Source organism: Brassica rapa, chromosome A07 (genome assembly GCF_000309985.2).
Source record: "Brassica rapa cultivar Chiifu-401-42 chromosome A07, CAAS_Brap_v3.01, whole genome shotgun sequence".
NCBI lineage: Eukaryota > Viridiplantae > Streptophyta > Magnoliopsida > Brassicales > Brassicaceae > Brassica > Brassica rapa.
The window spans coordinates 16,077,853-16,092,423 of record NC_024801.2 but is presented as its reverse complement, the minus strand read 5'-3'; the positions used below and the strand labels follow the sequence as shown (position 1 = coordinate 16,092,423).

Below are 14,571 nucleotides of genomic sequence, written 5' to 3'. Positions count from 1 at the left end.
AATTGATAAATTTATAAATTTTATTTTCATAAATATAAACTATTTATTTAAAATATAATATGATGATAGAACGACTAAAAATTAACAAACTATATAATACATGTCTAATAATAAATTATCTAAAATGAATAAGCATAAATATATTGGTAAAAATAAATCCAGTTTTGAAATACGGGTTAGAATTTAGCATAAATTAAATACAAAATATTTTTTAAATATATTTTCTCATGAATATATTAATTTGCTTAATAACTAAATGCAAATACAATAAGATAAATATATAATAAGAAGAGGCAAATACATAAGATTTAAACAATTAATTAATTATAACATGTAAATTATAAAATTATTGTATTTGAAATAGTTATATAAATATTTAAGTATATGATTAACATTAAAAATATATATCACTTATTTTCTAAAACAATAATTTATGTATAGAAAATTGAAAACAAACACCCGTGCGGTTGCACGGGTCAAAATCTAGTTACTTTATTAAAATGTCCCATAAAACTTATTGTTCCATCACCATAAGAAATATTATAAAACAGCAAACATTAGCTCGTTTCTTCAAGAACATAGTTGAAGATTAAAACCAAAAGTCGGTTTATAGGAACTCTGAATTAACAATGCGAACAATATGGTTAAAATGAAAATAATAACTTACTTCCTATATTGTCATAATATCACGTACATTTAGTATGACACACACATATCACGGTCTTTTTAGCACCTGTTTATGTAATTATTCATCTCTTCAGAGCATTCATGATTCTAGATCAATCATAATTGATATCTGATCGAATATAATACCGGCGATATTGATAAGCATTATGTAACATACCGTGTCTAATTTCAGAAAGTAATGAGCCCCACAACCAAAATTTTACTCTCATCGACAACTCCCACAAACTTATTTTTTTAACCAGTTCTCCACCTAAATTAAATAATCCAGTCTAGACTGTCTAGTTACACAAAACTAATAAAATCAGTATAATCACGTTTCGTAATCTTAATAGCATTTTAAAAACTGCGGTAACCTACCCATAACCATTAAACCTGATCATGACCTGTCAACGTTAAACCTTATTTCTCACGTTTTTGAATTATATCTCCCTCGTCACCTTCCTTCGACTTAATAGAGAGACGACGTTACAGAGAGAGCGAGAGATGATTGGACAGAGAGAGACAATTGAACAGAGAGCTGATCCCTTAAGCGTATCTATCTAGCGACGATGGCCACTGAAATAGAGAGCTGAGCACTTGAGCGTATGCAGACTTAAAAATATTCAAACTCCAATGAAAAAGCTCCTGCTTGGGCTCCTTTACGTTATAAATACATGTTTGTGAAATCAAGATATAAGAAGAAAACTGTTTGTCTTTGAAAAAAAAATAGAACATAGCCTCTCTGGTACTGACACTTCTTAATAATATGCATCAGCATACACAGCAAAATGAACAATGTATAATTAGATATATATACCGAGACATTATTTGAAAAGTGATTTACTTAGGTGTTTTCAGGACCGGCTCAATGGTGGGCAAAAAAAAAAAAAATTTCTAAACTATTATTTTTCTTTAAAAAATCTGATAGATATATATATATTTTAAAATACCAGAAGTATTTTTAAAAATAAATCTATGGAAATAAAAAAATACTTTCGTACAAAAAAAATTTGGACCCCTTTTCTTATTTTTAATATAAAAATACATGTATTTTTTAAAAAATCGAGTCCGTGCCTATTAAGAAATAGGGGGACTACGGATTGGGCCCGAGGCGGTCGCACCGCTCGCCCCCTATCTAAGCCGGCTCTGGGTGTTTTCACCACAATCATACTAACAAATAAACGATGACATGTACTATTAAAAATGATAACATGGATCCTATGTAATTATGATTTGGTTTAACACAATTATTACATATAAAGTTCAATTATAAAAATTCAAATATAAAAATAATAGATATATGGTAGTTACTATAATTATAAAATTATATGCATCAATATACACAACAAAAGGAACAATATATATATCTTTAAATATATATATCATATACATTTTTGTTTAGGTGTTTTCACCACAATCATTCTAACAAATAAATGATGACATGTACTATTAAAAATGATAACATAGATCCTATGTTATTATGATTTGGCTTAACACAATTATGACATAAAGTTCGATTATAGAAATATAAAATAATAAATATATAGTCGTTACTATGATTATAAAATTATATGCATCAGTATACACAACAAAAGGAACAATGGTATATCTTTAAAGATATATATATATATATATATATTATCTGAGAAGTGATTTGTTTAGGTGTTTTCACCACAATCATTCTAAGAAATAAATGATGACATGTACTATTAAAGATGATAACATAGATCCTATGTAATTATGATTTGGTTTAACACAATTATGACATAAAGTTTAATTATAGAAATATAAAATAATAAATATATAGTAGTTACTATAATTATAAAATTATATGCATTAGTATACACATCAAAAGGAAGAATGTATATCTTAAAAAAAATAAAAAAAAATATATATATATATATATATATATATATTTCCTATACATTATTTGAAAAAAGATTTGTTTAGGTTTTTTTACCACAATCATTCTAACAAATAAATAATGACATGTACTATTAAAAATAATAACATGGATCTTATGTAATTATGATTTGGCTTAACACAACTATGACATAAAGTTCAATTAAAAATATTCAAATATAAAATAATAACTATATGGTAGTTACTATAATTATACTGATGCATATACAAACTTGACTATTCATATATGAATAGTCAGATGACATAAATCATCTGTTGTGACTTGTAAGCTATATTGTAAGAATATTTTTAGCCATAAAACCTCTTTAACTAATGCTAAACGCGCAATGAACGTAGCCTCCATTGAGGATAAAGCTGTGCATGATAATAAACAAAAATCAGAAAGGCTAAATTAGAAAGTAGATTGGAAAATACAATACTCAATAACAGGAGCAAGATCTACTGCAATCGAATTATATATTACAACAAAAGCTAAGAAGTTACTCTTTCTCTTAATATGTAAATGTGAGAAATAAATATAGTATAAATTGCTTATCTAAAAAATTTAAATATTAATTGATCTTATGGATTTCTTTCATATTACCAATAAGTTAAATAGGTTTATATATTTCCTTTGTAAAAATATCTAAATTTGTTAGCATGTTTGAGAATCTAATATTGATTGATAGTTGTTTAGATACATATAAATAGTTATTATAATCTACTAATTTAGAGTTATCATTTTATAAAATACATCCACGTATAAACGCATACACAAACTATTTGTATTTCATATAACCAAGCTATGAAGAATGAAATAGAAGAGAGGTTTGAAGATTGGAAAGGTAGAGAGGCAATCCCTGGCAAACATGGTGGGATCGGACCGGCAGCTATTGCTTGCGGTAAAAATAAGTAATCTGAAATGTTCTTTATTTGTAAGAAAGTAATATCTATATATGTATTTGTTGTGGTAACTGTAGTTGTAGAGGTGATGGAAAACATAGTGTTCGTTGCTAATGGATTCAATTTCGTTGAATACTTCATGAGTTCGATGCACTATTCACCAGCCACAGCAGCAAACATGGTCACTAACTTTATGGGAACAACGTTTTTGCTCACTCTTCTTGGTGGTTTTATTGCCGATTCTTTCCTCACTAATTTCACAACTTTCATCATCTTTTGTTGCTTAGAACTCATGGTAATTTAAACTTCATAAAGCTGGACCTAAACGGACCTGGCATTTACATAATATCACATTTTAACGCTACGGCTTACTCATTTTAATAGGGATTAATCTTGCTGACATTCCAATCTTATAGCCCGAAGCTCCAGCCTGAGAGTGATAAAACACCCTCAACTCTTCAAGCAACGATTCTTTTTACAGGACTTTATGCGATGGCTTTTGGTGCTGGCGGTATCAAAGCCTCGTTGCCCACCCATGGAGGCGATCAACTTGACAGGGGAAATCCAAGACTGATCTCAAGATTCTTTAATTGGTTTTACTTCTCTATATGTTGTGGATCCATCTTGGCAGTAACTATCGTGGTGTCAATCGAGGAGAGCAAAGGTTGGTTTTGGAGCTTTACTATCTCAGCCGGGACTCTAGCCCTTGCACTCTTTATTTTCATGGCAGGGTTACCGTTTTATCGATTCAAGTCTCCTACTGGAAGTTCATTGACAAGGATCACAAAAGTGATTGTTTCTGCTGCACGAAACCGAAATAAGACTGATTTGGATGAGGAGATGATACAAAGTCTTATCTCTACAGACGAGGGCATTTCTCATACCAAGTTGAAGTAAGTGGTCTAACTCATTTGATTATTGTTTGTATTAAAAAAATATTTTATATTTACTTGAAGCTATTTTTTAGGTGTTTAGATAAAGCAATGTTGAACAAAAACATCTCAGCAATAGAAGTTGCGGAAACAAGAACATTTTTGGGTCTCCTACCAATCTTTTTTAGCACGATTGCTATGAACTGCTGCTTGGCACAACTATCGACCTTCTCGGTACAACAAGGCATGATCATGGACAGAAAACTCTTTGGTTCCTTCGAGATCCCCGTGCCTTCTCTAGTCGCTATTCCTCTACTCCTCGTGATTTTATCTTCACCTTTATATGACTATTTTGGAAAAAGAATCTCATTAGACATATCACCAAGCTTTAATTTATATCGCATCAGACTTGGCCTAGCTCTCTCATCTTTTTCGATGGTGATTGCAGCGATTGTGGAGACGACGAGGAAATATGTAGCGGTTCATTACGACTTCAAAATATCTGTTTTATGGCTAATGGTTCAGTATCTCTTGCTAACTGTGGCTGATACGTTGGCATTTGGAGGGATGCTAGATTTCTTTTATAGAGAAGCTCCATCGAACATGAAGAGTATGAGCACGGCATTGGGCTGGTGTTCGACCGCATTTGGTTTCTTCCTTAGCACAGCTCTTGTGGAAGTTACCAATACCATCACAGGTTGGCTTGGCCATCAATGGCTTGGTGGAGAAGATCTCAACGAGACAAGTCTTGAATTGTTTTATGTGGTCCTTTTTGTTCTTAATACTCTTAATCTCCTTAACTATAACTTCTGGATGAAAGGATATTAAGCGAATAACGAAATAGTAAAGTATCAAATATGTATGAATTATGTCAAAAATGTCCATGAGATATAGTTCTAGTATTATCTAGTATGTTGTATTATTTTGATATGTCATCATCCAGATTCAACATGAATATCATAAATATTGTTGACAAATTAAATGAATTTTGAAAATATTTATTCATAAAATACTGAGTTTCACAAAGAAGCTTTGAATTATTATTTTACTGCAAAAAATAAATTATGTATACTGGGAATCAGTTGCATGTTATGCATCACATTCTTTAAACCTTTTACTTTTAGGGTTGACATAGTTGGCAATTGGCATAATCACCATTATACGTACAGCGGAATTGGTTTGGTGTATATATATCTGTTCTGTGAAACGAAACAAAAAAAAATTGTGCAAGGAAACGAGTAACGGTCTTATAGTGACGCATAAAATCACATGAGAAATGCTCTGATTCCGTAGCTACACCAACTTATGTCTTCATCTTCATTGTTGCAGTTTCTTTTTTCTTTTTTTTAGTGAAACTTTTTATTTATTGATTTTGAACCCTAAACGGCAACCAAAACAGTAACCTCCGGCTGGGATTAAAGACAAATAGTGGCTAAGTGGAAGGGAAAAAGTAGGTGACATCTGACTTTCCTCTAGTCCGAAATTATTAGCTCTACATGTGGCCACGCGGATATGGGTCCATGCTTACGGCCCATTTGAGTACCCGGAAGAGGATCCATCCGTAGGTTGCACCTTCTACCCGGGAGTTAGGTCTGTGTTTTTAATAGATCAGGGTTTAACCCTTTAAAAAAAAAAAGTAGGTGACATCGGGGAGGAAGAGAGAACACCTGTGGACGTGAGCATAAAAACAGAGCCATCGCCGGAAGAAGAGTTGAGCGCCGGGTTGTCCAGATCTGGCACATAGAGCCCCTGGAAATAGGATAATAATCCTATCTACCGGATCTGGTCTTTCTCGTTGAAGTCTGACCCACGGCCAATTGCCTACAGCCATAGAAATAGCTGACCGCCGCCTTCCACATCTGGACCAGCTATTTAGCCGCATTTGCCAGCTCCACTCTCAGAGTTCGGTATTGCTTTTATTCATGCACATGTTCAATATGTCTAGTCTACCACAATGGACCAAAGTAAATTAGACCTTGAAGATAGTAAATATATTACTAATATAAGCGGAGAACGTACCACTGTATCAATCACGGACTTGTTCACATTCTTCAAGAAGATGGCATGAGCCTGTAAATATTAAAACCACACCACAAAAGAAGAGATGGGTATTGCATGCTTTTGTTAGGTTGCAGATAAATTTTATATTAAACATGCAAGTTAGAGATGGCAAAATGTCGACAAATGCCTTAACAGGACCTCAGATGGATACAATAGAAGACTCAATGAGACAACCGTAAGCTTCCCATGGAGCAATCAAGTAAGGATGATAATCGTTAGCTCAGTGACCAGCTAGGACATGCTAAAATAAATTGCAATTACATATATGATATTTAGCAGTACATAAATGTGAATACAATCTATATATTTTACAAAACTGATTGTTTTACTGAATTATAAACCATATATTTGAAATTTCAATCCAATAAGGTGAGAAACCTTTTTATTAGCACCCACTTGGTCAATCAAATCTGGATTCATAAAATCCCAACATTTGTTTCTATACGTGTCACGAACATCTTCACATGAATTGTAGCAGTCAGGCTTTTGTCCTGCAAGGAAAAACAACATACGTCACATGAAAGCTAGGAAAGAAAGATTGAAAACAAGCCATCAATTATTCTGAAATGAAACTCTTCCCCTCAAACTGTTGTGGTTGCTTCACTGTGAAAATGAATCTCTGTGGGTATCTTGGATGAAAAGAAACAGGCTAAAAGGTGCAAGCTTTTGGAGCTTTGGTGAGAAGAAGCACCAGTCTTGGATTTGGAAATCCATCCTTCGCATCCGGCCCTTAGCTGAACAATTTTTAATTAAGATGCGAAGTGAGAAATGGTATTTCGGCCAGCTTCTGGTATGATCATTGGCTGCCACTAGGTCCTCTGATCAGGTTCTTTGGTTATAATGGGCCTCAGTATCTCCGTATACCGCTGAATGCAACAATCAGAGAGAGAGAGAGAGAGAGCTGTCCAAGCAATGGCTGGCTTATCCGTCCTGCCAGATCGCCTAAAGCGGAGCATCTTCAGGTGCTCTGTTCAGTGCCGCTACCAGCTCAATCTGGATCTCCTGACATTTATAAATGGTTCGTAAATTAAGTCAGCTTGTCTAAGTTTCACACCAGCTTTACATGGGAAGCTATCAGGCATAGAGGAGAGAAAGTTGATTGGGTTTCTCTTGTCTGGTTTAAAGGTCATACTCCAAAGCACGCCTTTCATATGTGGGTTACTCAACAGGATAGGTTGCCTACTCGCGCACGGCTTGCTACTTGGGACCCATGTATTGATGCATCTTGCCTTCTTTGTGATGGATGTGCTGAGACAAGAGACCATTTATTTCTGAGATGCAGCTTCAGTGAACAAGTCTGGCACCTTGTGACCAAACGTCTAAGCTACCGGCCTACTCTGTTCCATACTTGGACAGCCTTTGGTGACTGGCTTAGTTCATCAGACTCCACATGCCCTACAACGCTCCGTTGGCTTGCTGCTCAAGCAACAATCTACCAGCTCTCGGCAGAACGCATTAATAACCATCTTCACAACACAACCTCTTCTACGCCTCAAAAGATCCTCAATGACCTAGACAGGCTAATACGTAACTCAATCCTTGCAAGGAAAAAGCGAAGGAAATTCAGAGGTCTCATGCAAGTTTGGCTAAAGCATTTTTGAAATGTTAATTGGTGATGTATAATACCAATTTCAAAGTTTTTTTGGTGTTTTTAACTTTTTATGGCATCGTTTGGCTTGATTGCATAACTTTTTGTTTGTACAAATTAGCTTCATTTTAATGAAATTCACATATTTATCAACAAAAAAAAAAGACTATTATGAAATGATAAGTTACTCATACCATAAAAGAATGTCTCATACCAAAAAAAAAATTATGTTTATGCTAAGCAATGAAGATCCACTAGTTTATGCAGTTATCTATTCTGTCCTTGTTCAGCGTGGTCTGCATCGCACAATGTAACAGTAAGGACAGTCCATATGAAATTACATGGTTTAACGAATGGACTAAGTAAAAGATGCACACATGCTAAACACACACAACAAACAACATCAAAGAAAATGTTGACAGAACAGAAAAACAACAAAAGGAAAAGAAACAAATATCTTATACATAGATTATTGATTTTTTTGTCAACAGATTAAATTATTTAAAATAGACAAACAAGATAACAACGTCGAAGGTGATGAAAATCATGATTGGGATTATGTTGCCTCTTCCTTCTTCCTTCAGACCTTGGTCCTTGTATTGATCATGGTTCTACTCAGGCAAATTCAGATTGGATCTTGGACCGAGTGCTTCAAAGACATTGGTGTTATCATTATTTCCGAACATGGGTCCATGATTAGAAATAATCGAATTGGGATTATAGTTGGATGCATTCCCATCGAACATTCTTGTTTGGTCGAAAAGATCGACATTGCCACCACCAACAATGTTGTTGTAACTTTCGCCATAATGATTGGGAGGATCAATTGCTTGCAAGTGTTGGGACCGTTGACTTACCAACTCCATTTTCAGATTTTCCAGAGCACTAGTTAGACAAGTGTTTTGCCTTAAGTCAAGTTGATTCGGAGGTTTTTCCCACCATTTTTCTGTTTCTTCTCTCTTATTTTTTATCTCATCCAACTCTTTCTTCCTTTTTTTCTCCATTTCAAGGATTGCCATCTCCTGCAATGAATTTTATCATGTGTAACAGTAAAACCAAACTGAAATAGAATATGTAGTTTTTTACCGATGTTCTTAAAAACAGTAGTATACAGATATAATCTGATATTGTACACTGATTTTTTTTTTTTTTTATATTGTACACTGATTAAACAAAATAAGCATCGATTGATTAAAATATAATATATAGTAATAGAACTATATGTAATAAACATACTTTTAATAAATATTTCTTTGTAATCGATAATTATTCAATAAACTATAGAAAATAGTATATTTATAATTTAGAGAAATGTAAATATTATTTTAATGTTTCAAAAAGTTTGGTTTATAATTATATAAAATAAATACAATAAAAATTCATGAAAACTAAATATAAGAATGGTTTTCGATTAACAAACATATAAATCAAAAATGAAAATATTGAAACCGAGCCAAATAAAAATATATATTGTTTTAATACAGTAAATAAAATTTATTACTAGAAAACTAAACCGAAACAAGAAAGAAATTCAGAAGATCCCTAACAGTATTCAATACTTTTTCATATGAATATAAAGTAAACCTAGTTTAACAATGAACTTTCAAATTAATTTGACCATGGAAATTTACAATTAGAACATATATATGTTTCTAAACATGAGCGAGATTCTTACAAAACATACATCAGTTTTTAATCCTGGCACAGTCTAGAAAACTATTTGCTCTTTTTAATCGTGGAAAAATATAATTACAGAAAACTAAAAATTTTCATGATCGTATATCTTGCGCACAGTTAGAGAAAACATTTAATATATATAATACTCATTATAAACGATGCTTTGGAGTATATATATTTAGAATACTTCATAATCTTATAGAAGCGTACAAAGAAGAAAATAATTGATGTTTACCTGAGTAAGTAAGCTGTTGAGATTTTGGATTGTTGGGTTCAAACCGTCTTGGGTATATAAAAGAGGATTATGGTTGTGATTTTTGAAATTATCGAGTACAGATTTAACATCTGGATTGCCAAAAGAAAATACTTTTTGGCCTGGTGAAAACACAATTACTCCCATTCCTACACGACATAAGGTGCAAAGTTCACTAGCTTTTTTAAAAAGACCTTGTCGTCTCTTTGAAAAGGTAACTTGAAGGTTGGCATCCTTCTCCATTTTCGCAATCGGTACTTTTTGACGACCTCTTTTGTTTTCTGGCATTCTCAAAAATACTTTTAACAAATAAATAAAAGATGATGTTGGAAATGAAAGAGTATATTTGTTATTTATAGAGAGTTGTTACATATGGGTATTTAATTTTTATGTCATTTTAAAGTAAATATATCTTTGACTTTATGACAATTTTAGAGATTTTTTTTATTTCCACTTCAAACTTTTAATAGTCATCCTCATACTTAATATGTAAGATACAATTATGATATTTAAAATGGAATGATATCTGTTATGCACCATGATCTGTCAAAATGTACCATTTATTTTCCACGAAAATATAGAAGTAGATTTTCTTACAATATTCCCCAAAAGTATTTAATTATCTTAAAGTTTAGGGAAAATTTGGAGAAATACTATTACTCGAGATTTTATTTTAAAAATTACACCATTATATAAGTTTTTTGAAAAATACACTTTCGTATATATGAAAATAAAATTTACTGTAGTTCTTATCTTTCTAATATGAAAATAGTTATTGTTGTTCAATATGTAAGAACATAGTTAAAACTGAAAACACTAGTAATTGCTTTTTAGACTGATGCATGTTTTTCATGTGCGGAGAAAAAATATTTTTCACTTAGTTGGAGATATTTAGTTGAAATAACCAAGTTCTTCAATTTTAAGCATGACGCCGATCACCATTTTGCATGGATTCTATGGTATATATGGAAAGGAAAAAACAACAAAGTTTTTATCAATTTGAATATTGACCCCCGCGATATTTTCAAGTTGGCGGAAACAGAGTCGGTACTCTGGGCTGAGGCGCAAATTAATCATGCACAGAGATCTGATCAGGCCCGATCGGTAGTGAACGCAACGGTACCCACTATCCCTGGTAGATGGTGTTTTCCGGATGGATCATGGAAAGAACATGATAGATATTCGGGACAAGGATGGTGTAGTACTTTGGAAGGATTTGATAGTTTGATGGGAGCAAGGAATACTAGAGTGTATCAATCACCCCTTCATTCGGAGATAAAAGCGCTCATTTGGGCAATGGAATGTATGAGGAATTTAAGACATACTGTTACTTTTGCGACGGATTGTTCTTAGTTGCTGAAGATGGTTTCTGAATCTGAAGAATGACCCGCATTTACAAGTTATCTGGATGAATATCAAGATCCTGCAAAGAAGTTTTCACAGCTCAGAGCTCATCCATATATCAAGGACGCTTAATTCAAGGACGGACAGTCTAGCACGTAGTGCAAGAAAGCAACCTTCGTTTGTAAGATGCGGAGCTACCAGTTTGGTTTACAGAATCTATATTAGTCTGTTTTGTTGCTGACAAAAAAAAAGCATGACGCCGATCTTTTTTTTTGCCAAATGCATTTCATTTTCAGGTCAGATTTGTTTTTTAAAAGTCTTTTGAGTATAATAAGAAAGAATCTAACCTAGATTTTGACCATAATGATTACAGCTGAATCAATAGGTTCTTCCCGGCAACAGAGTAAATAGTTTGAATTTTTCTTATCTTGCTTGTTGTAGGATGAGTGTTTTCGAGGTTCTTGATATGTATATTCAACTTTTACGGCTATGAAGCTCTTGATCGCATTGTGCTTAATCATGTAGGCATGTTTATCTTCTTTCATTGTGATAAAGCAGTGGACACGATGGAGAGCATCCTCCAACGAGATGTTGTTGTTAGTGTATAGATCTTTTTTGAAGGGCGAGTGTGTCCACAGTGCATTACGCAGAGACTCCACTGCTGTGGCATCTAGAACGTGAACTTTGGAGACCAGTTCTTTAAATTTTTCCATGAAAACCATGAGCTCTTCTTTCTCGCTGAATCCCCTTGTCAGATGAACATCGAGTAATGTTTAAATAATTCGGTACAGTCCGTAAAAACTGTCAACAAAATCCTCTTTGAGCCTTGAGAACCATGTCAAAACCGGTCTGTTGAAATTTTCCACGAACAATTCATAATATTCTGCATCTTTCTCCTCAGCGGTAAATTGTGCTTGTTCCAAGGCTATGTTGAACACAATCATATAATCGCTAGGATCATATTCGCCTGAGAAATATAGTACTTTTAGCTTAACCCAATATTGGACTCTGACGTTGGTGATCTTTATGTGAAGGAGTCTTTTGCGTTTTAAAAAGGACACACTATTTCCCGGGAGCCAAACTCTTTACCAAATGGATCTTTGATCCTATATCAAACTCCGAAGAACATCAATTTGTTGAGATGTTGTGTGGTTGGTCTGAGTCATTGTGGCTCCTTGAACTGTTAGATTCAATTTTGTATAGGAGAATTATTTTCTTGTAGTTTCCATCATCAGGTGGTGTAAAACCGGCGACTAGGACATCTAGGCGCTCATTGATTGCTTTGTTTGGTTATCTTGTTGATTGAGACGTTCCATTATATTAGGTTTTGAATCATGGTCATCATAGTGGTGAAATCTGTGACCGACGGGATAGTGCATGTGCATATATGAGTATCGTCTCCAGCCAGTTATGATCTTTCTTGGCGTTACTTTTTAGTTTTCTATAGATAATGATAATTACTTAATTTGAATTTGGCACATACAATTAAATAGGCACAAATTCAATGATAAGTTATTTGAAAGACGTATACTGAGATATCAAAGGTTGATTACAAGAAAATATAAAAAACTCGTTTAAGTTAAGAACTCGACAAAAACAATTAAGATGTGAACCTTCTAATTCTTGTGTTGATTTTTGCGTGAATTTCATTATGTCTTCTTTGAACTAGGTCTTCTCTACTTATAGGCGTTTTTCTTTTTCTTTTTTAATATTTAAGTCGACATAGTCTAATGGACCGAGATTAGTTTACTCAATAGATCTTGTCAAGGGAAAAAAGCAAGCTATCTCCAATAACAAAGCTTTGTTTCTGTGATTTAGAAATAAAATTTGTCATGCTCAAAAATGATTGATAATATGATATGTGACTCAAACATTAGTTTGTTAGTTAGTTTATTAGACCAAAAACATTAGTTTGTTTGTTTATTTTACCAATGAGATGTGCAAAGCTTAACGATAGAACCGACGAACAAAGTTACGATTCTCTTGAACATGCAGTAGTCCATTTTTATAGAAATACCGTCAAACAAAGTCATGGACAAGTCCCTAAAATGAATCATTCATGAATTTGAACTTTCAAAGTCCGCGTCCAAAGGTTTGAGTATTTACGTTATAGAGAACTCAACAAGTATCTGAGTAATATATAAAATGAAAATGGTCAAAAATTATGAAAGAGAGTAAAAAGAGAATCTCATATGAAAATTTATGAAATTTTATGAGAAACTCTTAATACATATGTCTTGTTTCAACAGGTTCAATTTCTTATTAATGTTAAATTTTAATTCATTCATTATATTATATTAAAATCATATATTTTCTTGTCTAAACTCCATTTTGAAAACATTTACCAATGTGGTGCTTTTACAGCCACCAGCAAACATAAACTTTAAAACATCTTTTCAGACAGTTTGTAACGATCTCGGTTTAAATTTTAAATACATGTTTCATTGATCTATTCAGATCGCTAGTCTTAATCGGTTTTTTTTTTATTTTTTTTTACAGCAAAGTATTTACAGACTCATGTCTTAATCGGTTATTACATCTAATCTATTAATTTAGGATCATATTTTTATCTACGATTAACAGTCATAATAAAACCACTTAAAGAATTAGTTAATATTATATATTTGATTATTTACATTAATAATAAATCAACAATAAATTAAATTTTATTTTTTCAATTATAACAAAATCTGTTGAGAAACAATCTAATAAAATCTTACAAAAAATTAAATATTTTTATAAGATAACACATTAATTAATTTCATAATTAGTAATATAATATTATTATACATTAAATTTAATTAAAATTTTATTCTAAAACAAGAAAATAAAAATTTTATAATTATATTCTGTATTTTATAAAAAAAATATAAGTGATTTATGAATTAAAAATGAAAATTAAGAATTTTTTTTTAAAATTGTTACATTTAAATAAATTATCACTCATCATTAAATGAGCTAAAATTCATAAACTATATCATATTTTTATACAAAAGTAAATTTATTAACACAAGTTAAAATTTTATATCTACAACTATATATTATCTTTTTGTTTATTTTGAAACTCTCAACAATATATTGTTTAAATATATATATATATACAAAAATATAATAGTATATAATAAGCTTTAGTTCATATACTATTTAAGAAATGTGTTATAAGAAAACTTGAAATTTTAATAATTCATTTAAAATATTAATGACAAATTAAATTTTAGTTTTAATTTATTTTTTACTTTAATTATAACAAAATCTATTGAGAAAAACTAATAAAATATTACCATAAATTAAAATATTTTTATAAA

At 31.9% G+C, this 14,571-nt stretch overlaps 1 protein-coding gene and 1 non-coding gene across 3 annotated transcripts; one reads left to right on the top strand and one right to left on the bottom strand.

Annotated features, from left to right (window-relative positions):
- The first annotated feature begins 295 nt into the window (after positions 1–295).
- LOC103829754 (protein NRT1/ PTR FAMILY 4.2) lies at positions 296–8,200 on the top strand. The gene is made up of 4 exons (XM_009105453.2): positions 296–3,470; positions 3,549–3,766; positions 3,856–4,364; positions 4,439–8,200. Exons 1-4 carry the CDS (start codon positions 3,374–3,376, stop codon positions 5,169–5,171), a joined length of 1,557 nt encoding a protein of 518 aa, XP_009103701.1. The 5' UTR covers positions 296–3,373; the 3' UTR covers positions 5,172–8,200.
- Positions 5,673–14,448, bottom strand: LOC103829753. Of its 2 annotated transcripts, none has more exons than XR_004449537.1 (3): positions 9,905–14,448; positions 6,011–9,014; positions 5,673–5,935 (listed from the first exon to the last, which is right to left on the bottom strand). It is a non-coding gene; the product is annotated as an uncharacterized LOC103829753 (transcript). The 2 variants fall into 2 exon arrangements; XR_004449536.1 differs by having other exon boundaries at positions 5,673–6,289; positions 6,363–9,014.
- Positions 14,449–14,571: the final 123 nt, after the last annotated feature.

What these genes read in the sequence shown, in the direction of transcription:
- LOC103829754 (XM_009105453.2), top strand. Translation starts at nt 3,374, where the DNA reads ATGAAGAATGAAATAGAAGAGAGGTTTGAAGATTGGAAAGGTAGAGAG. An exon ending in ACCGGCAGCTATTGCTTGCG is followed by an intron (nt 3,471 to 3,548) that starts GTAAAAATAAGT and finishes TGGTAACTGTAG; the next exon opens with TTGTAGAGGTGATGGAAAAC. An exon ending in TTTGTTGCTTAGAACTCATG is followed by an intron (nt 3,767 to 3,855) that starts GTAATTTAAACT and finishes TCATTTTAATAG; the next exon opens with GGATTAATCTTGCTGACATT.